This window comes from Martes martes (genome assembly GCF_963455335.1).
Source record: "Martes martes genome assembly, chromosome: 9".
Lineage (NCBI taxonomy): Eukaryota > Metazoa > Chordata > Mammalia > Carnivora > Mustelidae > Martes > Martes martes.
The window spans coordinates 46,808,376-46,829,914 of record NC_137896.1 but is presented as its reverse complement, the minus strand read 5'-3'; the positions used below and the strand labels follow the sequence as shown (position 1 = coordinate 46,829,914).

General features: G+C 45.5%; 2 protein-coding genes across 4 annotated transcripts in view; one reads left to right on the top strand and one right to left on the bottom strand.

The window, feature by feature from the left end:
• The window catches only part of NAPB (NSF attachment protein beta), a 46,318-nt gene extending 42,652 nt beyond the window's left edge, over positions 1–3,666 (top strand). For both annotated transcript variants that reach the window (XM_080812985.1, XM_080812984.1), the window contains one exon: positions 671–3,666. In XM_080812985.1, the coding sequence (XP_080669111.1) occupies positions 671–781 (111 nt within the window). In that variant the 3' untranslated portion in view covers positions 782–3,666. The remainder of the gene's footprint in view (positions 1–670) is intronic.
• Positions 3,667–5,503: 1,837 nt separating this feature from the next.
• Positions 5,504–16,016, bottom strand: GZF1 (GDNF inducible zinc finger protein 1). Of its 2 annotated transcripts, none has more exons than XM_080814130.1 (6): positions 15,957–16,016; positions 11,973–13,371; positions 10,521–10,615; positions 8,772–8,939; positions 8,038–8,195; positions 5,504–7,669 (listed from the first exon to the last, which is right to left on the bottom strand). In XM_080814130.1, the coding sequence occupies exons 2-6, from the start codon at positions 13,346–13,348 to the stop codon at positions 7,319–7,321; spliced, it is 2,148 nt and encodes a 715-aa protein (XP_080670256.1). In that variant the 5' UTR covers positions 13,349–13,371; positions 15,957–16,016; the 3' UTR covers positions 5,504–7,318. The 2 variants fall into 2 exon arrangements, with proteins under 2 accessions (XP_080670256.1, XP_080670257.1); XM_080814131.1 differs by having other exon boundaries at positions 15,717–16,003.
• Between the last annotated feature and the right edge of the window lie 5,523 nt (positions 16,017–21,539).

Here is a 21,539-nt window from a genome sequence, read left to right as displayed (position 1 = left end):
AATGGAAGATTTTTTTTACATATATACTCATTAGTTTTCTGTTTTCCTATATTTGCCATCTTATGTTTATAATTAAGCAGATTGCTCAGTATCCTCCATTAATTTACTCATGGCTTTGAAGCAATAGTGGAAAGGAATGTTTTCCCATTTCACTTTGGCTACCAAACCATTTGAATCCTATTGAAATATCACTCTCTGGTAATGCACTGAAATGAGTTAAAGAGATTCCACTTCCACATGTCCTGTCTCTGCAAGTACGCTTATTCATGTTCAGTGAATATTAGAACACCATGCATTTTCCATGTTCTGTTCTTATACAAGGTTTCATTTCCCTTGTCACATTAAGTATGCTCTTCCAGTTACAAAGGCAGTTAGGAGCTCAGCATGTTAGCACATAGAGCAGCTTAAAAAGCACAGGAACTTGTCACTAGCTCCATCAAAATAGTCACAGAACACACAAGCCATTTTAATGAAGAGAGTTATAAACTGGAATGAATGATATAAGCAAACCATTTTTCATGAAGATAATTTATAAACTAGAATGAAGGATTTAAATGAAGAAGGTTGGAGGATTATCACTTAGTAATGTTTAAATAGCTTGGGGTGTTTTTTTTTGTTTTGGTTATATTTCCATAGACTAATTCCCGTTCCCCCTTTTTTTTAAAACTAGGTGAAGGAATTTGACTCAATATCTCGCTTGGATCAGTGGCTCACGACCATGTTGCTTCGTATCAAAAAGTCCATCCAGGGGGATGGAGAAGGAGACGGGGACCTAAAGTGAACATTTATGTCTTTGTGGCATGCAGCTGACTCCTCTTTAGTTTCATGTTAGGGCCACATGATCTTTACGGGATGCCCATTAAATGGCTTAATTCTGTTGCACATGGGCCAAACCATCTGTGTGTTTAAGCTCCCTGTGTTTGTGTCTTCGTGAAGTGGACGGCTGGGAATCTCCCGTGCATATTGTGGGTGCGATGGGCTATTTCATGCTTGTCAGAGACCCAGAGTTTTCTGAGAACTACTTCAGAATCTTATTCCTGTTGTTTTGATATCAGCAGAGCCTGTGTTTAACTTTGTCGTGTATTTTTATGTCATTTTCTTAGACTGGAGTACCCAGCCTAATCATTGTAATAGATGCTTTGCATATTTTCCAAAAATTCGCAGCTGGATGTATTCTCTAAGTTTACATGTTTAGTTCAGGATGGTTGTTAGGAATGAGCTTTATGGCTTCACTTACTAGAAATGGTTTTTGTTGTTCTTGTGATTCTTTTGATGGTGCTAGTGACCATTTGTTTGCTTTTTATATTGTTGTGTTTGCTAACATGCATGCGAAAATTCAGAACAGCCGGGGTCTGCCAGCATCACTTACTTAACATTGTGAGAAAAGGGACCTTCCTGGCAGGGCTTGCTGATGTGTGTGGGCCAATGTCAGGGTGAGTCTGATGGATTTATAGTCCTTCACACACTAGAGATCTGTACAAAACAGTTTTTCCTGTTCCTGGAGATAGTTCCCACTTTTAGTTGGGGTGGAACCCTTTATATTCACATAAAAGTGATTTGAAAGGCATGTCCTTTTTACTTTCATGTTCATACACTTGTCCACGTTGAGATGATGCCTGGTGTGCCACCACCATGTGAATCCTCGTCAAGGCCACAGAGAGACCAGGTCATTAATTTTACCCTTTAATTAAGTGTGATGGGTGGTAAATACAGTACAGAGGTTTAACATGTGTCCAGTTGGGGAAGAAGGGCAACGAGCTTCTGAGGAGAATTGATTTTCTTCTCAGCTAATGGAGTTGTTTTGGCTTGAATGTTTGAATTTAGTTGTCATTTTGGTTTACGTAATATTTGCTCTACTGATTTATGAATTTAACATGCTGATACTGTGCTTTAGACATGGTCTTGTTTTCTGAATCTGCTCTGTATTTTTATGCTTAACTGACTTAAGTTTGATGTGTATTTTTTTGCCAGTCCTAGCTTGTAGGTCTTTCTAAAATTATGCTGCTATCATTAAAGACAGATAATGAAATTTCCCATGTTAGGTCAGATGGAAACTGGCATTTGAAGGGTGTTTTCATTTTTGGATGTCTCCACTGGGATCGGTAGGCTTTTGTTGGGCAGTAGTAGAGGGTACACCACAAAAAGGGCTGAGCATGGAGGAAGGCAAGGGGATGGTGAGCAGGTTGAGCTGAGATGAGGGAGAAAGTAGCAAGAAAGTAGCTGGATAGGGCCAGCTGACGCCTGATAGTAGAGGCTCTCCTTCAGGTCACTGTGGATTTCCTAGCTGAGGTTGTGGGGTCACCTCTGCCAACATAGCCTGGTGGAGAGGAAGGTCAGAGATGTCACAGGGTGGGCCGAATGGACCAGAAGACGTGGACACTCTGGCCTTGCGCCCTGGGATTTGATGAATGTTCCTTCCTTTAAAGGTCTGGGATTCTTAGAAGAAAGCTGGCTGTCACTTACAGTACAATTTAGAATGCAGCCCTTTTGGTACTTTTTCACTTCCTGTCAGAATCTCTTATGAAAAAATGATTAGAGCAGAGCGTGGGTTCCTATGCCTCATCTGTTCCACAACCAGCCAAATGCACTTTTGTAAAAGTGAGGTATGGGAAGGAGGATGCTTTTGTTGTCTGTGTCCTCAGACTGTAAGTCTCTCTCATCTGGAGAGCATTTATATCCTAGCCTGCCAGGATGCTTGTTTCATCACTAGTGTGCAAGGTTTGTTTTCACTTGTTAAAAGGCCTTCTGATGTGACCACTTAAAAGTAAGAACCAAACAATTTCTCTTAGGATTCCTTTAGCTTTCAACATGGTCCCGACAGACCCCTGTCTGAGAAAGAGGTGTGGTTTGTAAAAACAGTACTGGTACCATTTTGTTATGTCAGTTGGAGAGTTGCTTGTTTGTCTTGAAATAAACACTGGGATCAGTGGCTGGGTTAAGAATTTTTTGTTTTTAATATTTCACATGAAAAAAGTAAAAATACTTGTAATGGCTAGAACAGAACTGCCAGAAGATAAGAGAATGAGAAGAAAGTCCATTAACATTATCCAAACTTCCTTCTTTTGAAATGTCCCGTCAACATAGGGTAGTACCATGAGGCCCGAGTTAGGTTTTCAGGAGTTACAGAATGTTCTTTATGAATAAAATATAATGACCATTTATGTTCCGGTTCTTGTATTTTATCAAATCTGGAGTTAGTTCATAGTCTGAGTCAGTTAAAATTTCTTACAGGAAAGCTTTGCTTTTTGTGGCAACATTTTTATAGCTTGTGTGAGTTCCTTTTTTATTTAATGATTTGAAAACAGTATTTTTGCACAGTTGTGACAGTGTGTAATGACATCCCTGTAACCAAAGTGTGTGCATTTATTGTTTTCTCTGATACTGTGCATTTAAAATGTCCAAATGCAACTTCTGTGGCTTCCTTCAGGGGACCCGGCAGCACAGCATGGCACCTACGACCCGCCTGCCTGCAGTGTGAGCTGTGGCCTGGAGCAGGCTCCCGCCTGCGCAGTGCTGTGTCGGGCACTGCGGGGTCTCCTCCCTCTTGTTCTCGGTTGGAGGATTATGTTATGAAAACTAACCCTGTGACGATCACTCTACCTTAGCAGAAAGAATATGTATGTTTTATGTCACCCTGTACAGAAAATAAAGTGGAAATTATGAGTATTTTGATGGGTCTTTCCTATGTAAATTTACACAAATCAAGAATAGCTTCCTTTCCTTGAAGGAGGTCCCATTAAGGTTTACGGCAATGGATACTAATTTTTGCTGGGCTCTTCAAATATCCATCCAAACAGTTTAGCTACCTCAAAACCTCCATCACTTGAAAATGCAAGGCACTATAGCAGATCTGCTAGCAGAGGATTTATGTGGAAGCCCTGGTTCTAGCCTGTAGGTGCAGTCCCTGGGTTCACATGGTGTTGTCCATTCTGGCCACACCTGGCAAGGACTTTTGTTGGCATCCCTTAGGCCACAGTCACCTGCCAGGTCCAAGGAGGATGGGTTTCTAGAAAACTGTTAGGTTGGGGGGGGGGGTGAGGAACCCTGAAGCCCCTCAAGTCTGTTCATAGTGTGGGTATTCATGTCACTCTGCAGGATGTCTTAGGGGGTGTGACATGTCCCTGAGGCAGATCGAGCCACAGGCCACTTGTGACTCAAGTTCTGGGGAGGGGGATGTGGTTAGGGGTAGGGGCTATTGTAGGCCGGCTCCTCCCCTCTAAGAACAGTGGTCAGGTCCATCAGTATATTCACAACAACTTAAATAAAGATATTTCAAAGCAAATTTAAAAAAATGAATGGTAGAACAGGCTGTTCCAGTCTAGGCATTCTGAGTTGATCTATCTCATTCAGATGTCTCTTCTCAGAATCCTTTCCTAATGGAAGCCACCATGGTGGTTTAAAAACCTGGTTTTGTCAGCTGTGGTAAGGGTCCTTGTACAGATTGGCAGAGGTAAGCGGGTGCTTTCCAGGGCTCAACTAGGATGTTACGCCAGATGGCCTTCTAAGCCATGTTTATAGCCTGCTTGGTTATTTGAGGCCACCTTGGTACAAGTGAATGCCTCTTTCTTTGTAAGAGTGTCTTGGGCCTCATACTTCCCACCAAAATAATATTGTTACTTCAAGTAACATGACCACCACCAAGTTTATTAGTTAAGAGACAAGCACTCATTTGGTCTCCAAAAATTTCCCTGGTGTGGCAAGGTATAAAATTGAATAGGTTAGAATTAAAACTTACTCTCAAATTTGTTGGTTTGGATTATCACATATAGCAAAACCATATTTCTGTTAAAGTCAGTTAGTATAAAGTTCTTCTCTACCCACCACCACCACAACATGGCTTTCTTCAAATTCTGTACAACAAATCTGGGTAAAATCAAAGGTAGCAGAGTGCTTTAGACTTTGTGCTGCGAGCATTTCCCACAAAATGTTTGGAAGGCACTAAATCACCCCGTCGCCTTTCATGATGCTGTGGGAGGAACAGCACCAGCACTTTGGGCACTTTCTGATCACACTTTTGAGACCGACATACTCAGAGGGCAGCCTTGTTTTCTCTCAGCAAGGCTGTACTTGGATTAAGAGGAATCATGACACCCCACAAATCCCTCTGTGCTGGGTTTTCTGCAGGGTTTTTACATTCTCTGCTCTCGGGTGCAGCCTTACTTTCCTGGTAAGGACAGAAATGGGTCTGGTTGGAGACACAGCTGTGACGGAGCCTGTCACATCACACTGAAAAGGCCTCTCTGCATCTGCCCCAGCACCAACTGCACAAGCCATCCCTCACAGGGGGCCGCCGTCCCTCACAGGGGGCCAGCGTCCCTCACCACCAGGCTTTCACGTCTGGAGTCAATACGTAGTCCAGTTACATAGACAATCCTAGGACTACAGACCCTGATTTTACATTTCATTGCCCATGAAATGGAAGAGAATTATACTTGTTCCAGTTAAGGATCTTATTTCTACAAAGCCTAGATTCTAACAGTGGAAATAAACTTTAGATTTGCAAAACTTTTTAGAAAGCAAACATTTATTAACACATTAAACGATTTTTTTGTAGAATTCTAAAGAAACAAATTCAAGACAAAAATTCTTCCAGTAGGTAACAAAATAATCTATTATTTAAATTCCTTCCATTAAGATGACTTTATTCCATGAAACAGTACATCAGCTGGGCAGGCTCATTCTTACCAAAAGTAAAATGCTTGTGTGACAGTTTCACTGTTGCTGTTCTGTAAACACAACCAGGATACACTGTCATCACTGAAAATTCAGTACTGCCATCTTCAAGAGCAAGTGTGAAACATGTTATGAGCACCTAAAACATCTTAGAGTGGTTTTAGTATTTACTTAACATGTTACAAGTTAAAACAAAATAAGCATTTAGGGAGAGTCTTCCCACATTAGTTTCTGGCATGGTACAGCTGTATCTTCATCCTGGAACTTAGGATAAAGTACCTTTCTCTTAGAAAGTGAACATGTTTTCACAGCAAGTTTAATAAATTAAAACATAAGGAAAACAACTAATGAACAAAAAAATTCTTTGAGTTCTCTCTTTAAATTATTATGTTTAGGGTTACATGTGAGTCAAAGCACTTAGCATGCGGCCACACACCCAAGCCACTGGAACCAAGAATCAGGCTTAGCAAATAAAGAATTAACTTCACTGCAAATTCATTTTAAGCAGAAGGCCAGCATGAGCCAGCCACAGGAGCACCGAAGGCAAAGTTCCTGGTTCTTCACAATCCACTCTTAAGGCATAATCAAAGACAAGTTCCAAGGCTTTTGGTCCCTTCTGCTTATGTGCTCACATGTTCCCAAGGAAAGAAATGTGAGGGAACTACTTGCCTGTTTGAAGCTCTTGATACATAAAAGAGAAATTCTGCATTTCTGAAAGTCACAGAGTTAAGTCAGGAAAACCTAGCCAAAAATACTAACACTCTGTGTTCTAAGATTTGCCAGATCACCTCATTGCTACTTGTGAATAAAAGGACTCCACAGTGTTTCAAGTGTTCTAAAGCCTCTTACTTCACTTTTTACACTTCTGCAAAAACACTACACCATTTGCTGCTAGAATCTTTGGTAGGACAGCTTTTACCTAATCAGACTTTAGGAATGAAACCCAACAGCCACACTTCATTTCAGCAGTTACTCTATGGCCAACTTCCTAGCTGTGAATGTGCTGTGAGTACAGATTACAGAAAGCCATTTTTCAAGTGTTCAATTTGTCATTCCTTTTTTAGTGCCTACAGACAGGAGGTGGAAGAGAATGAATGCAACCATCCATTTCTTCAACTCAAGGGTCCCCAAGCAAATCGACTTGCTTCAGTTCAACAGCAAAGAGCTGAAAATACATGGTCCCAGTTTTATTTCAGCTTGGTAGAAAAATAGCTTAAAATTATCAGGGAACTAAACCCACACAGAGGGGTAAGGCAGGCTGAGAGACCAGGGAGATCACTAACATTAACTTCATGAGCTGGGCCAGGGCTCTGTATTTTACAGTTCCATACTTGTCCAAACTTCCTACACATCAGGACAAGCGTTATGCATACGACCTGCACCAGGATCCAGTGAGGGCATGTTAACTGCTTTGTCGATCAAGCATAGCTGAGATCATGCAGACTGGGATTTTTTAAGGGGAAGCTCTAAAAATGCTTTGATAAAGACGTGCAAGTTAGCAGAGGTTCAGGAAAATGTGCAGAAGGTATTCTTGCCCACTCTGCCCGCAGACAGTTCTTCGTCTTAGCCCCTGACGTGAACCTGCATATAGCAATCACACATGCGGAGACGCAGCATAGGATCTGACTGGCAGGCACCAAAGCTCTCATTCCATGTTGGTCAGCGAGTGAAGCTGTGTTGGCATCGTGTCTGCCTGTGGAGTCAGCTCGCTGAGCTCACTGATGGTGGTGGCCAGCAGTGTGTCCTGAGATACCACGCAATCGTCCGACTTGCAGGCTGGGTCTGCAGAACTGTTCTCATGCACCGTGGATACACTGCCTTGGACTGTGGTGAGGTTGTGAAAATGGCCATTTTCTGCAAAAGACAGCAATTTATCCGAAAGTTTGGATGACGTATATTCTTCATCCGGCTGCTCAGTCTTGTGTGTGTCATCATTCTTGGGTGAACCATCTACAATAACAAGGAAAGACTTCCATGGAGTATTCTTATCATGTATCTACAAATCAAACACAAAACAGAAGTCACAACGTGTCTCTGAACAAGTACATCTTTTACAACAATGGTCTCTTTTCAACTTCAATTTAGTTTCCACCACGGCAAAATACCCTTCCACTAATGGCCAACTATTTCTCTACCACCACTGTCACTGTTAAGAAGCACGTGTCACAGACTGTGCTCTTGGGGACCCGAGACTTGGTTCTTCATTCACACTATGAATGTGCTCCCTGCAGAGAAAACCTGAAAAGGAAAGGCGCACTGTCGTCTTCTACGACCACCCTATGGAATGATGGCCAGCATTTCTGTCTAGAGTTACGTGCACCTGGGACCAGCGATTTGTCATGCAGAAACTGCGCTGCTGCTTACCGAGGTATGCCGCCGGAGGGTGGACTTGTCGGTGAATGTCCGTCCGCACGCATTACACATGAATGGCTTCTCCCCCGTGTGGATGCGATGGTGACGTTGGAGAGCATTGAGCTGGGTGAACTGCTTCCCACACTGGTCACAGCAATAAGGACGTTCCCCTGAGATGGGAAGAGAAGAAAGTCACTGGTTGATCTCTCCAGCCTACTGTGTTGAATTCTGGTATGCTCTGGAATCATGCTGCTAGGAGACCACTGGAAAGCAGCAGTCGGAAGGCTATGCTGGGAACGACTCAAGAGTCGACTGACAGGTACAAATCTACTCCTGTGATATCAGGAGTTTATGCTAAACTTCTGGGGGTTTACCCTAAGGGCCAAAGCCCAAAGTGTGTACTACATCTACAGAACTTCACCTGTTTTCCACAGTAATGGAATATAAAATTCCAAGTCCCATAATAACTGAATTTGTGTGTGTGTACACTAATATATCTAGACCATTACTCTGAATTCTAATCTGAAAGTGTTAAAATGTCCACATATCCACATTCACATCCAAACACTCCTACCTTTCCAGTTTGTGAGACCCAGAAACTAGAAACTCAAATTTAAAAATGCTATATGACACACAAAACAATGCTAAATTCTAAATAGTTTTCTAGTAAACATAAAACTTTTTGGGACATTATCCTTGCCACACTAGGGAAGGAACTCCCTTCCCTAGAGACATGTCAGCCATACCTGTATGGACTTTAATGTGCTGGTAGAGTGAATTCCGCTGGGCGAAAGTCCTGAAACAAACTTCACATTTAAAGGGTTTGGATCCAGTATGGATTCTATTGTGATGTTTTAAATACTCCTTAGAAGCAAAACTCTTGCCACATGTTTCACACATGAAAGGTCTTTCACCTACATGAAAAGGTGAGACAGAAAGTTAGAAATGCTACAGGCACCAGAACCCTCGACGAGCTGGCCCACACTCTAGAACACATATGAAGTCACAGCACGTGACATCTTCACATTGAAACTGTCCTAAAACATCTATTCGTGTAGGATGCCTGCTACTTCCTGCAAGTTCAGGTAAAATATCCTTGGGAATCCTAAGAAGGGTTCCACTAGCCTAGAATTAGATCATTTGTCGGCCCACATTTTGTAAACTTAGTCATTCCAAACAAGAAATTGATATTACAATTTGTTTGGGGGAATTGTTGGATTTTTCCAAGCAGCACTGGTGTGGCACTTTATCAGGACCAAAGTGTCCCCTGAGAGGAGAGGAAGTTTACATGGACACATATGCACCGCTGTTCTGGGGCAGCAACTCCAACCAACCTGGGCTGGTTTACAGAACAGGAGAAAAATGTTTCCACTTCATGTTGCATAGTTTCAGTCTTTTAATCCCACAAATCAGACTCATCTGATTATTAGGTGTGCCCCTGACTTTACAAACATCAAAATAAAAATACTGGCTTTAACAGACCCTGAATACATTAATATTTTCATCAACTGACCAGTTCTCACTTAATGCTTCAGTGTGACCTGACCTCACGTCCATCCCCAATTCTTACTCAGGGTGTCAGTAATTCCCATCATTAAATGCCTCAGTTCTGCCTTGCCTGCATTTGAACTTGAGGCTCATATGGCAGTCTTTAGAGATAAAAATTTTTAAATGCAAAAAAAAAAAATTTTTTTTGAATGCAAGCAAGAAAGAACTGGATCAGTATGATAACAGCAGTGTACAACAGTTAGATTCTGCATCCTATACAACAAGGTTCTGAACCTCAGGATGGCTGTGCTCAATTTGAATAGAGTCAACTTGAACTTTCTCCCTCACATAATAAAATCACATCACAAAATTTTGAAAAATAGAAATGAGAGAATCCCACCACCTAATACATTATATAGCAATTTATTTTCATCTAGTCTTTTATGTGCAGGTTTTCAATGTAACTGGAATTAGCTGTGTGCACAACTGTACATTTTCCAATCCATATCCAAACACAGGTGTTTTTCATAATGTTCACAGCCCTGGGAGTGGCCCCGTCAGGTGCCGAGAAGGGAAGGATTTACCAGTTTACTGAACCACTTCCTTGTGGTTGGACCATCAAGCTGTTTCCAATGCTCTGTTATTAGGGAGAGCAAGAAGGGGGATGAGAGCATATAGCTTTTCCCATATTTTGGATAATTGCTTTAAGACAGATTTCTGGAAATGGAATTTAGGGCTAGAACAGTAGGAACTGTTTCATACCTCTTGATACGTAAGACTCACGTGCCAGCTCCTACCGCCCAGTGTGCACGGCTGCCACCACGAGCACGCCTGCTCCAGAGAGCCATGGGCATATTTGAGTTATTTGTTTTTGCTCACTTTCAAGATGGAAAAGCTATATCACGGCCTTAGTCTGCACCACTTTAGTAGATGCCAACTTCTAAATTAAATGGCAGTTTCTTCTACAGCTAGAAAGACATTCAATCACAACAGCATTGAGTATTTACCTGTGTGACACCTTTTATGATAAATCAGCATGTGGTTCTGAGTGAATCTTGCACCACATTCATCACAGACAAAAGGTTTTTCCCCTGTATGAATTCTGAAAGTACAACATTCAGATGGTAACTTAGGATGTATCTCAAAGCTCACTTTGCAATACAATTTCCACTCTAGCCTGCAAAGACGGTTATTCCAAGAGACCGAATGAGAATGGCTGAAGGGGAAGTACACAGGCCCATGACCTCCATCCCCAAGTTCGTTTCTGCTGGAGGCCAGCTGGCTGCCGTGCTTCCCCAGGGGATGCTGCAGGGCCCAGGCCAGCAGACACTTGCCTTTGCTCCCTCTCTTCACCACTGACTAGTACCATGCAGTATTTGTAAAGCTTCCTCATCAGAGTAATTGACCACAGACACCTTGGGGACTACGGCTGACCAAGCACCATGTGATCAAAACCGTTACTGACGACTCCTAAGACGACGTGAGCAGTCCAGAAAGAACGGTTCTCAAAGTGCTGGAAAAAAGCTGGTTTCTAAGGAACGTGCATCAGCATTTGAGTTTCACAACTAGTATGAAGCAGCCATCAACCACGACTCACTGCGTACTTCCTATGTCAAGGTTTTAACTGATCACAGAGTAAAAAGATAATGAACACCATGCTACCACCCCAAAGACGCCCCACCCTGACGATGGCAGGTCTAGAAAAGAAAAGAAACTGCTTCTCTGGATTTCAAGCATAAACAGTCAACACTGGAAGGAAACCTATTTAAAAACCAGTGTACTCCACCTACAGGTCAAAAATTATGAACAGAAAACATTGTCCTCATTCTGAAGGTTAGACTAACCAGTGGCACTTTCCAAGCCCCGAGAACGAACACCTACAACCAGAGGAGGGTCCTAAAGCCTACAACCAGAGGAGGGTCCTAAAGCCCTAAGAGTCCTCTCACTGAGATCTTCAATGGGACCGTGGGACCAGCTGGTCACAGGCCCAAGTTCTAAATGAAGAGTCAGGAAAAGAGAAATGAAGGTCATTAGCCCAACTGGCCCTCAAGAATAAGCATGGCAGGCACCGTAAGCTCCAGAGGCTACTCTGGGATTGGGAAAGCCTGGCCTGCAGTGGCCGTGCGACAAGACTGGCAGGGCCTGGGTTCCATGTCCAGGCTTCTGCCCTGGCACTGGGCACAGGGTGAGGGGGATAGCCACCAGCCCGGGGCCTGTAGGAAGGCTGAATAAAGAAGAGACACGTCCACCAAGGAAGAGAATTCACAGACGTCCCAAAGCAGACCCCCAATTTCTAGAGGCCACAAATTAAGAAGTGGAACATCTGCAGACATAGCCACACTGGTCAAACCCTAGAACGACCTCGATCTCTCCCCAACCCCATCCCCGGAACACAAACGGGCCGCATGGCAGGCAAAGAGCACCCTTGCAGTGGCTCTGGCCGGTGGCCCCGGCCCTACCTCATGTGGGTCTTCAGCGCCGAGGGCTGCGAGAACTTGGCCTCGCACTCAGTGCAGCCATATGGCTTGTGGCCCGTGTGCGTCCGCTCGTGCAGCCGCAGCGCCGTCTTGGAGCTTAGGCCCTTGCCGCACTGCTGGCACTGGTGCCGCTCGCCACCGCCCTCATGCACCTGCACCACGTGCCGCTTGACGTCCTTCTTCCGCTTGAACTTCTTACCGCACAGCTCGCATGGGAAGTGGCGCTCGCTGCTGTGCACGTGGCGCTGGTGGCTCTTGAGGTTGCAGCGGTTGGCAAAGGTCTGGCCGCACGTGTCGCAGCGATGAACCACCTCAGTGGCCACCCCATGGTGGTGCCGGATGTGTTTCAGGAAGCTCTTCTCATACAGAAAGGCTTTTTCACAGATAGTGCACTTGAAGTTGCTCTTCCTCTTCTCGCCCTCCTCCTCCTCGTCGTCATCCTCCTCCACGCGGCCTGCGTCCTCCCTGCTGCCTGCTTTTGGCAGCTCCTGGGCCACCTCCACTCCCACTCCGCCCTCCTCACTCTTTGTGACGGGCTCCACCTCTGCTCCCATGGCCTCTGGGTTGGGGTCCTGGGGGCTGCGGCAGTCCCCCATGTCGTCCTCAGCACTTTTCTGCTGCTCTCGCAGCCTTCTTGTGTATTTCTTTTTAGGGATTTCCACAAACACCTTTCTTCCAGCCAGCCTTCCACTGGCCCTTCTGATTTTGGGGTAGGGAGGCTTGATTGCATCTTTTTTCTTGTCAGGTTTCTCCCTGGACTTCTTCGGGGGCATATCTGGCAACACGCCATTGCTGATTGTCTCTACTAGGGGATCTGAGGAATCCCCAAGGCCATTAGTGAGAGGACTGTCCCCGGGGGAACTGGCCCTGGGGTCAGGAGCAACAGCGGCTTGGGAGCCACTGCTCCCTTCTGCCTCCTGAGACTCAGAGAAGTTCTGCAACTCCAGAAGTACAGATTCTAACATCTGTTTCTTCAACTGAAAACAAGTCTCCGATAAGTCCAGACATTTTAGTTTCTCAGCCATTTCCAGCATTCGCTGCACCCGATCTTCTTCTACCTGTACCTTTGCAGTGTACACAAACTCGAGAAATGAGGCAAAGTCAACAACTTGTACTTCATTTAGATAGACATTAGTCCTCGTACCATCCACAGTCTTCTCATTAAGGAACATCTCCTTAAAGAATTTGCTGGTGGCTGCCAACACCGCCTTATGAGCCATGAACTCTTCACGGACGCCCTGGTACTCCACGCTGACAGTCACATCACACAGGTGACCAAGAAGGCGTAGCTGATGCATTTCATGCAGAAGGTTGAATGGTGAAGATTTGGATTCCAGCAGAACTGCACCACTTTCCATGTTTCTTCTTTCGAATAACAGCTCTGAAAACAGAAACAAGAATTACTCATGCCTGAGCAAACACCGAAGTAAAAGGATTAAAAATTAGGATTATTTCAGTTCTCTAAAGGATATCAACTGACTAACAACCAAAACCTAGCTTTCCTCATCTAAAGAGATAAATCACACTACTTCTTAGTGAGTTCTAAAATGAAGTCCTAATGCACCCTCGTAAGGTAGTATTTGCACAAAAAAAAAATTACTATGATTTCTCCCAAAGATAAACATAATTAACCAAAGTCATACTTAATAAAATATATTACAGCAGTAACCTGCTTATCTAGATCATTTTCTAACTTGCTTATAGTCACACCTCAAAACCATAATAGAATTTACAGCAACAATAATGTCTAGCTCTTTGACCAGGAAATCAAATAATTAAAACACATGGCTACCAAACCTTAGAGGATCATGTCTGACTTTGAAAACAACCAACTTGGGGAGAATGGGTGGCTCAGCTGGTTGACTGTCTTTGGCTGGGGTCATGATCTCAGTGTCCTGGGATGGAGTCCCACATTGGAGTCTGCTTATCTCTCTCCCTCTGCCCCTTCCCATGCTGGTGCTCTCTCTGTGTCTCATAAAGAAATAAAAATAAAAATAAAATAAAATAAAATAAAAATAAGAAAGAAAACAACCAACTTGGGAGCCTGGGTGGCTCAGCTGGTTAAATGCCTGCCTTCAACTCAGGTCATGATCCCAGAGTCCTGGGATCAAGTCCTGCATCCCACTCCTCTCACAGTGGGGAGCCTGCTTCTCCCTCTGCCTACTGCTCCCCCTGCTCGTACACAGGCACATGCTCTCTCTCTCTGACAAATTAATAAAATCTTAAGAAAAGAAAACAACCAACTATAACTACTCTCCACAAGGAAAACTTGATAAAAAAAAAAAATAGTCCATAATCCATGGCCATTTCCAGCACCCCTAGACACCTCATAATTGAATTATTGTTACTCTATGAGAATAATTTCACGAGCTGTGCTACCTTGAACAAATAACTTAATTTGTTAATAACTTTGTTAATAACTTTCTACAGAGGAGTCTGCTCCTCTGTAGAAAGATGGCAGAGCCCATGAGGCTCCAGTGAGTACAAACATGTCAAATGCTTACAGCTTCACCTGAGGCTTCCCATACATGAGGCCTAGGTGCTATTATCGCTATTACCTTCCCCATTTCACAGAAGAGGAACTGACAGGATTAAGTGGTTGGGCTGGGGCCTGAGCCAGGGACTCCAGACTCACACTGAAACTGCTCAGCATACCCCTCACCTAAGCAGTCCCAAAGAGCTGCTTTTCCTCCCTAGATCCTTCCATGACTGGAAAATGCAGATTTCACTCCCCACTCCAAGGTCTCCTTCCCCTGGCTTCCGTGGCACCCTACACCAGCATAGGTCACTTCTTTACTGGAGCTACTCTTTCCTCAGACTCCCTATGTGCTTTCTTAAGATGCACCCCAACCCTATGCTTTAGAATCTACCTTCATTTGTAGAATCTACAGTATGTTTTGGCTCCTAAATCTCCGCCCCTGTCCAAAGTACCTGTCCTCCTCCTATCCCCCTTCAGCCAGATCTTAGATGTTGCCTCAGACTCAACATGTCTAGGGCAGAACTTGTCTTCATCTTCCCTGGAAAACCATCCTCACCTCTACCCAGTTTTCCAGTCCCACCAGTGATACTGTTTCCAGGACCTGGGGCTACAGCTGGTTTCCTACAACCACCAGCCACCCCAAAACACGAAAAAGACTGTCCTCTGAGAGTTCAACCGTAACGAGAACATCCAGGAGGCCTGAACAGTTACCTGAAGACTCTCCGCAGTCAACTGAGAACGCCCACCAAGCCCAAATGGGTAAGGCAGGGAAGGGGCGGTACAGTGGGCCAAGGACCATCACCGACCTCAGCCCCAGCGCCGGAGAAACGGCTGCAGAGGCCTCTCTCAATCCGATGCCCGTCCTCACCAGCAGCCCTCCACTGCCTCAAACCTCTGCCAACCCGGCCCTCAAGCAGACGTGCGAACCGACAGGCAGCGGACAGCGATTTCTGAGTCAATCAATAAAGTGGTTGCTGAGCACGATTTCCCATCCTGTCGGAGCACAGGAAGGGAAGACCGTGATCATGGCGACAGGAATCCTCCGGCCCGGGTGACAGCTGCATCTCCCACTGTAATTGGCTGGCGCCCGGCCGCACCTCCGTCCCCGAGCATCTCCCTCCCGCCGGCCGTTCTCCGCGGCTCCTCCGCACTAAGGAGGGTGCGGCAATCCGTCCCGGCCGCGTCCGGTCGGCTTCTCACTTGGATGGCGCACGCCCCCGCCCCCTCGGCCCCTCCGACCCGCACACCTCCAAGGGACACACGCTCCCTCTGCAAACGGATCCGGTGCCTGCTGGGCCGCGGGCATCCAGGGCGCCCGCGAGATCGGGCCTGGACCCGGACCCCGGGCCGCCCGAGGCTCCTGCGCCCCCGAGGTCCGCCGCTTCTCCGGGAAGGCACGCGCGGCCGGCCCGCTCGCCAAGCCCGGACAAGTCGGGAGGCAGCGGCTGGGGCGAGAAGCCCCGACGGCCCGTGGGCCGCACACTCACCTCCCAGCCGGCGTTGCCGCCGCCGCCGCCGCTACCGCGCGTCCACCGGACCAGGCCCCCGGGGACCGACGGCTGGCTGGGCGGGGCGGGACAGCGCGGGCGCCGCCGATTGGCCGCCGCGGGCCCGCCCCGCCCCCAGACGGCCCCGCCCCCTCCCGTGTCTGGGGGTGGGGGCTGCGCGCGCACGTCTGACTGCGGAGGCCGTTCGGGCAGAGTTACGTGATTCGACAGATGCTTGGAGCCCAAGTCCACGCTGGATTGCGTCACCAGCCGCGAGTCACGGTTTGCGCCTGCGCAGAAGACAGCGAAGGCGGTTCCGTGGCTGTTCCTGGCGCGGCGGGGGCGGAGCTGGGTCGGCCCCAGAAGGTCACGTGAGTGGGGGAGGGGTGTGTGGTCACTTTCGGGCCCGTCTTCGGTTGCCTGCCCGTGGCACTTGTAATCCGGGTGCTACCCCTAGTCCGGTGCATCGTCCGCCACTCGAAGAAGGGGAGGATCTACGACGCCGGCCGGCACCGGGAAGGAGCTGGCGTTCCGCGTGCGTCCTGAGACTGGCCGGTGGCGGACAAAGCGCTTCCACGTGCCGCAGGACGGGGTTGGCTAGGGGCGGGGTGCTCGGCGCGTATTCTTCCCGCAGGGTCGCCGCCAGAGTTGGCCCCGGCCCAAGAGCCAGGAGACCCCACCTCTCACCTTGCTTCAGCGCACCGTGCAGGGCCCCGGGGGTCTGCAGCCACGCGCGTGGTTTGAGTGGTCGTTGCGGAGCTTCCCAAAGACCCAGCCGCCCTTCGGTGGAAAGAATCCATGCTCCGTCTTTGAATCCTTCAGCCCCAAACCTTGCTGCTTCCACGCATCCTTGTGCACTCTCAAAATCCCGCTCCGGAAGACTTGCCTTAAACTGAACTTCCAGTCGGTTAATCCGGCCTGACTTCCCGCTGGGAGCCAGTGGCTAAAGATGGGCGAGATCCCGTGGCTCCCTGCGGCCGGCTTTGCCCTGGGCGGCTTCTGACCCTCAGGGTGGGTGGGTAATGTGTAGGACTATAAAACGCAGATTAAAAATAAGACGCTTAACTTTCTGTTGAAAATACTTTCCTCTCCTTTTTGAGCATGTGGTTCAGAAAAGTGATCATTGTAAGTATTCTCTCTTTGAGATGTACCTAGTTCCTTCTGAAGCCTAGCCAGACCCTGAGTCAGCTTTATGATCCGGAACCTAGAATAGCTTTGTTCAAGGGCTCCGGAGCCATCTGTTCGCAGTGTAAGCATCCAGAGAGAAATTGTCCAATCTCCCAGTTTCCTAGGAGACTAACTTTAATGGGCGCCTTGTTCCAAAGTTGCACAACTAACTCCTGTCATAAAGGTAGGAGAAGTGTGTTTTTACTCTGGATAAACCAAGTAGATGACCTAGATAGTCATCCCACTTACCAGGTAGAGAGCATGAATTATGCGTGATCAGTAGTAGTGTCTAGTCCTCTTACTGGAGCACTAGTTATTACTGTTTACATTGAGATAGATTGTACCTAGTTAGCTAACATGAAAAGGCTGAGATTTCTTTCTTTGTCAATTGCCTGTGATGCATGTTACATTCTGGTTTAAGGCGTATTCAATAATACAAGTGTTTTTACTACTTTTATAGAGATCAGGGGAGAAGATTTTATTTTCAATTTTATCTCAACAGGAGCCAGCTTCCCACACATAGTAGGTGCTAAGTCAGTATTTGAAGAGTGAAAGAGAGGCATCTTTGCTTAGGCACACTCCTCTATTTGTAGTCCATGATTCCAGGAAATTGGTATGAACACAATTTTCACTTGTGGCCCCAGATCCAGAATAATTTATTATTTTATTATTTTGTTTTACATTGCTAAAAGGTGATTTGCATCCTCACTTAAATCTTCATGGCTTTTTGGCCATTTGTGTATCTCCTTTGGAGAAATTTTTATTCATTCAGATCGTCTATATTTTTAGTTATTGTTCTTTTTATTATTAAGTTATAAGAGTTCCTTTTATATTCTAGATGAAAGTCCCTTATCAGATGTGTTTTGTAAGTATTTCTTTTTACTTTCTGGATGGTATCTTTTGAAACACAGGGGTTTTTAACTCTGAGGGACTCCAGTCTATTTTTTTCTTTCTTGCTTTTGGAAACTGTTGCCTAATCCAAGGTCATGATGATTTATCCCTGCTTTCTTCTAAAAGTTTTAGCTCTTACATTTAAATTTGATACATTTTGAGTTAACTTCTGTATACATATGAGGTAGGGGTCCTGCTTAATTCTAATTGCAGGAGATTATCCAGCTGTCCCAACATTTGTTGGAAAGACTGTTCTTCCCCCATTAAACTGTGTGGCTTTCTTTCAAGAATCATTTGACTGTGAATGCCACCATTTACTTCTGGACTCTTCAGTTGATCCACAGGACTATCCTCAGTACCACACTGTCTCAGTTAGTGTGGAGTTTTCCTTTTTCATGGAGAGGTTTTAAAATTCTTGCTGATCTGCCAGTCTTTTGGGTTTCTTCTGCTGATTTTAAGCTCAGGAAACACTTCTAAATATAGAGAGAACAGGAAGAACAAAAGTGCAGAGATGGTGCCCAGAGCACCTACAGTGTCCAGAACAGGCTGCACATGTGGCTCTGAGATTCCTGGTAGCCAGAGAGAAAAAGGCCATAAAGCTTTGTCTACAGAAAGAACAATGCAAATTTAGTTTGCTCAGAGGAAGTTTTGCATACAGTGTGGGAAATATATGTCCTAAAGAGCATTCTTAAGATGAACTGACCTCCATGTTCCTCTCCATCATCATTTTCATCCTTTCTCTCTTCTTCAAATTTGCATTGAATGAATTTGCTCCCTCCTTTTCACAGCCAGCAGATTCCCTGTGATTGGCTCCTGCTGATCCAGGATCTGATGCTGCCCCTGGGTTCCTCCAGGTACATCTGTTTTATCATGTCTTGCCCCTGATCAGCTGGTAAGTGGGACCAGCACCCAGCACACTGGCTGCAGTTTTTGACTTGTCTGGATTTATGTATTTTTCTGTAGAAAAACAAGATGAAACTGCAGTGGATAAACACACATTTACATGAACTGGAAAACTATAAGAAATAAGGTAAATATTGGAATGAGATATAATGCACAGCTCACATCCCTATGTGGGGATCAAGACTCAGGGGAAACAGGCTGATGAGAGACCGGTGGGTTCCAGGTTGAAAAAAAAAAAATTTCTCCTTCTTAACCACAGGATTTGTGGCAAACGGCTCACCCAGTCTGTCAGTGCATGCCTCTCTAAAGAGCCCCTGGACAGGTGGAGGCCTTGGGAATATCTCCTATCACCGTGGTGTTAGACACACTAAAAGAATGTGCTTTAGTGGGTTAGTGGTGCCAGCTCATTGGTATTTAGTGTCCAAACATGGCAGTTCCTTGGGGGAGAGCCTAAAACCTACAGAGATGGGCAAGAAAATGGCACGTACCATTCAGAGACCTCCTGGGTATAGAGCAGCAGCTCTGGGGTGGGCACAGGACAGGCTGCTGGAGTGGCTGCACGTCTGTCTCAACCTGGGTGGTGGTTACAAGTGAGTCTGTTACTAAGCTTAATATTTGTTTTATGTAGTTTTCTGTATCTGTGTCTTATTTTTCAATAAAAAGAAAGTAAAAGGAGATAAAGAAGGCATACTTGTTCCTCTCTACCATGGAACATGTGTTCAGTCAGTGTGCATGCTCCATTGTTGACTGCAGACGTGTGGCCACTTCTCTACTTGGTCTTTTGTTTCCCACATGGTAGTTATTGGGTCCCTCAGATCATCAGCAGGGTCTCTTCAGTTACATTATAACCCCACTTTGTTCCCGCAAGCGAAGCAAAAGGAATGGTATGTGTCACCTTGAATTGCTGACCCTGCCAGGAGCCAAAGATCTTTCCCACGTTAGGCTATAGAAACAAGATTTGAAAAATTCCAGCAAAAGAGCCAACTATATAGTAACTTAACAATCCTGCTACAAAGGCTTAGAAATAGTAGCTTAAATATAGCAACTGTCATTTGAATTCATGGCCAAGTTTGCAAGAAATCTGGAAAATCTCTGGGGTCCAGAAATAAAGAGGGAGCTCAATATGAAGCCTGTTGGTGAGTGAGCTGCACTGCCCTAGAAGGGGCTGTGGGCCTGGTCTTGATAATAGAGCTAGGAGTCTGGATTTACACACACACACACACACACACACAGTCTGAAAAGTAAGAACAGTGAAACCTTGCATAAAGCTGGGACTCAGAAAGCTGAGAACCACACCCTCAATGAAAACAATAGTTTAGAGAAAACAAAATCTATCAGCACAGAGAATCAAGTAGTTGTTGAGTTTACCCTGAGTTTACCCTGAGTTAGGGGTGTAAAAGTCTCCCTGAAGGTTTATAACTACGGGCCTGCCTCTGCACATGGAGTTGTCGTTCAAGTTATGCTGTCCTGAGACCTGGGAACTCGTTAGCTTGGAAATTAACAGAAAGCCTGGTCTCTGGCCAGAAACATTCCAGGAGCACCCATAGAAGCTAATGCAAAACTGCTCTGGAGGGATGGACAAGGAGCAAGGTTCCTGAGCAAGTGGATGCCAGCGGTGGAACAGACAGCAGGTGGGACCTGTAAAAACTTTACTGGGACTCTCAGAGGCCACCATAAATATGTTCACATTGTTTAAAACAAAAGGAGGACTTAAATAGGTGGGAATAAGATAAAGAATAAGCAAATATGAAAGAGGACTAAATAAAACTTCTGAAAGTTAAAATATACTCACTGAAATCAAAAGCTGCATTGAGGTAAGCAGCAGGTTTGGCACGGCTGAAGAATTACCAGGCTGGAAACAGACCTAAGGATATTACCAAGAATGCAGTGGAGACACAGGTGGGAGATAAGAAAGAGAGGTTAAGGACGATGGAGGAAAGCATAATAAAGTCTAATATATTCCCAGTAGGACTTGAAGAAGGAAGAAAGACTGAGAGGCAAGAGCCAAAGAGATACTGGCTGATAATTTTCCAGAACTAAAGAAAGAAACTCTCAGGTTTGGGAAGGATGAATAAAAATAAATTTATATCTAGTCACAATATAATGAAACTACAGAACGACAGAACCAAAGAGATCTTAGAATTATCCAGAGACAGACCAGAGAGAACTGAGTAAGATTATCTAAGATCATAAAAGGAAGCGTGTGATCTGAAAAGTCATGTGGAGGGTCTCCAGATCAAGGTAAGGAGACAGGCAACCATAAATTCAGCAGCAGAAATGCTGAAGAGCACGTAGCCGCCTTCTTTATGGAAACGAAAAAGGATGAATTCCACAGTAAAACAGAATTCCCCACTCAAGAATTGAGATTTTTTTCTTCCCCTCAATTTTTCTAGTTTCTGGCCTTATCTCATGTGTAACCGTTAATTTTGTTCCAACTTCACTGGCCCAAGGGAGGCTCTGATAGCTGGTAAAATAGTATTTCTGCATGTGTCTGCAGGGGTAGGAGAAACTAGCATTTGGTTCCATAGACGGAATAAAGAAGATCCACCTTCACCACTGTGGGCAGCAGCATCTAATCCATTGGGCCCAAGTGGAACAACAAGGCAAAGCGAGGGCCAATTC

What these genes read in the sequence shown, in the direction of transcription:
- GZF1 (XM_080814130.1), bottom strand. Translation starts at nt 13,348, where the DNA reads ATGGAAAGTGGTGCAGTTCTGCTGGAATCCAAATCTTCACCATTCAAC. An exon ending in GCACATTAAAGTCCATACAG is followed by an intron (nt 8,196 to 8,771) that starts GTATGGCTGACA and finishes TTCCCATCTCAG; the next exon opens with GGGAACGTCCTTATTGCTGT. An exon ending in CCCTCCGGCGGCATACCTCG is followed by an intron (nt 7,670 to 8,037) that starts GTAAGCAGCAGC and finishes TTTGATTTGTAG; the next exon opens with ATACATGATAAGAATACTCC.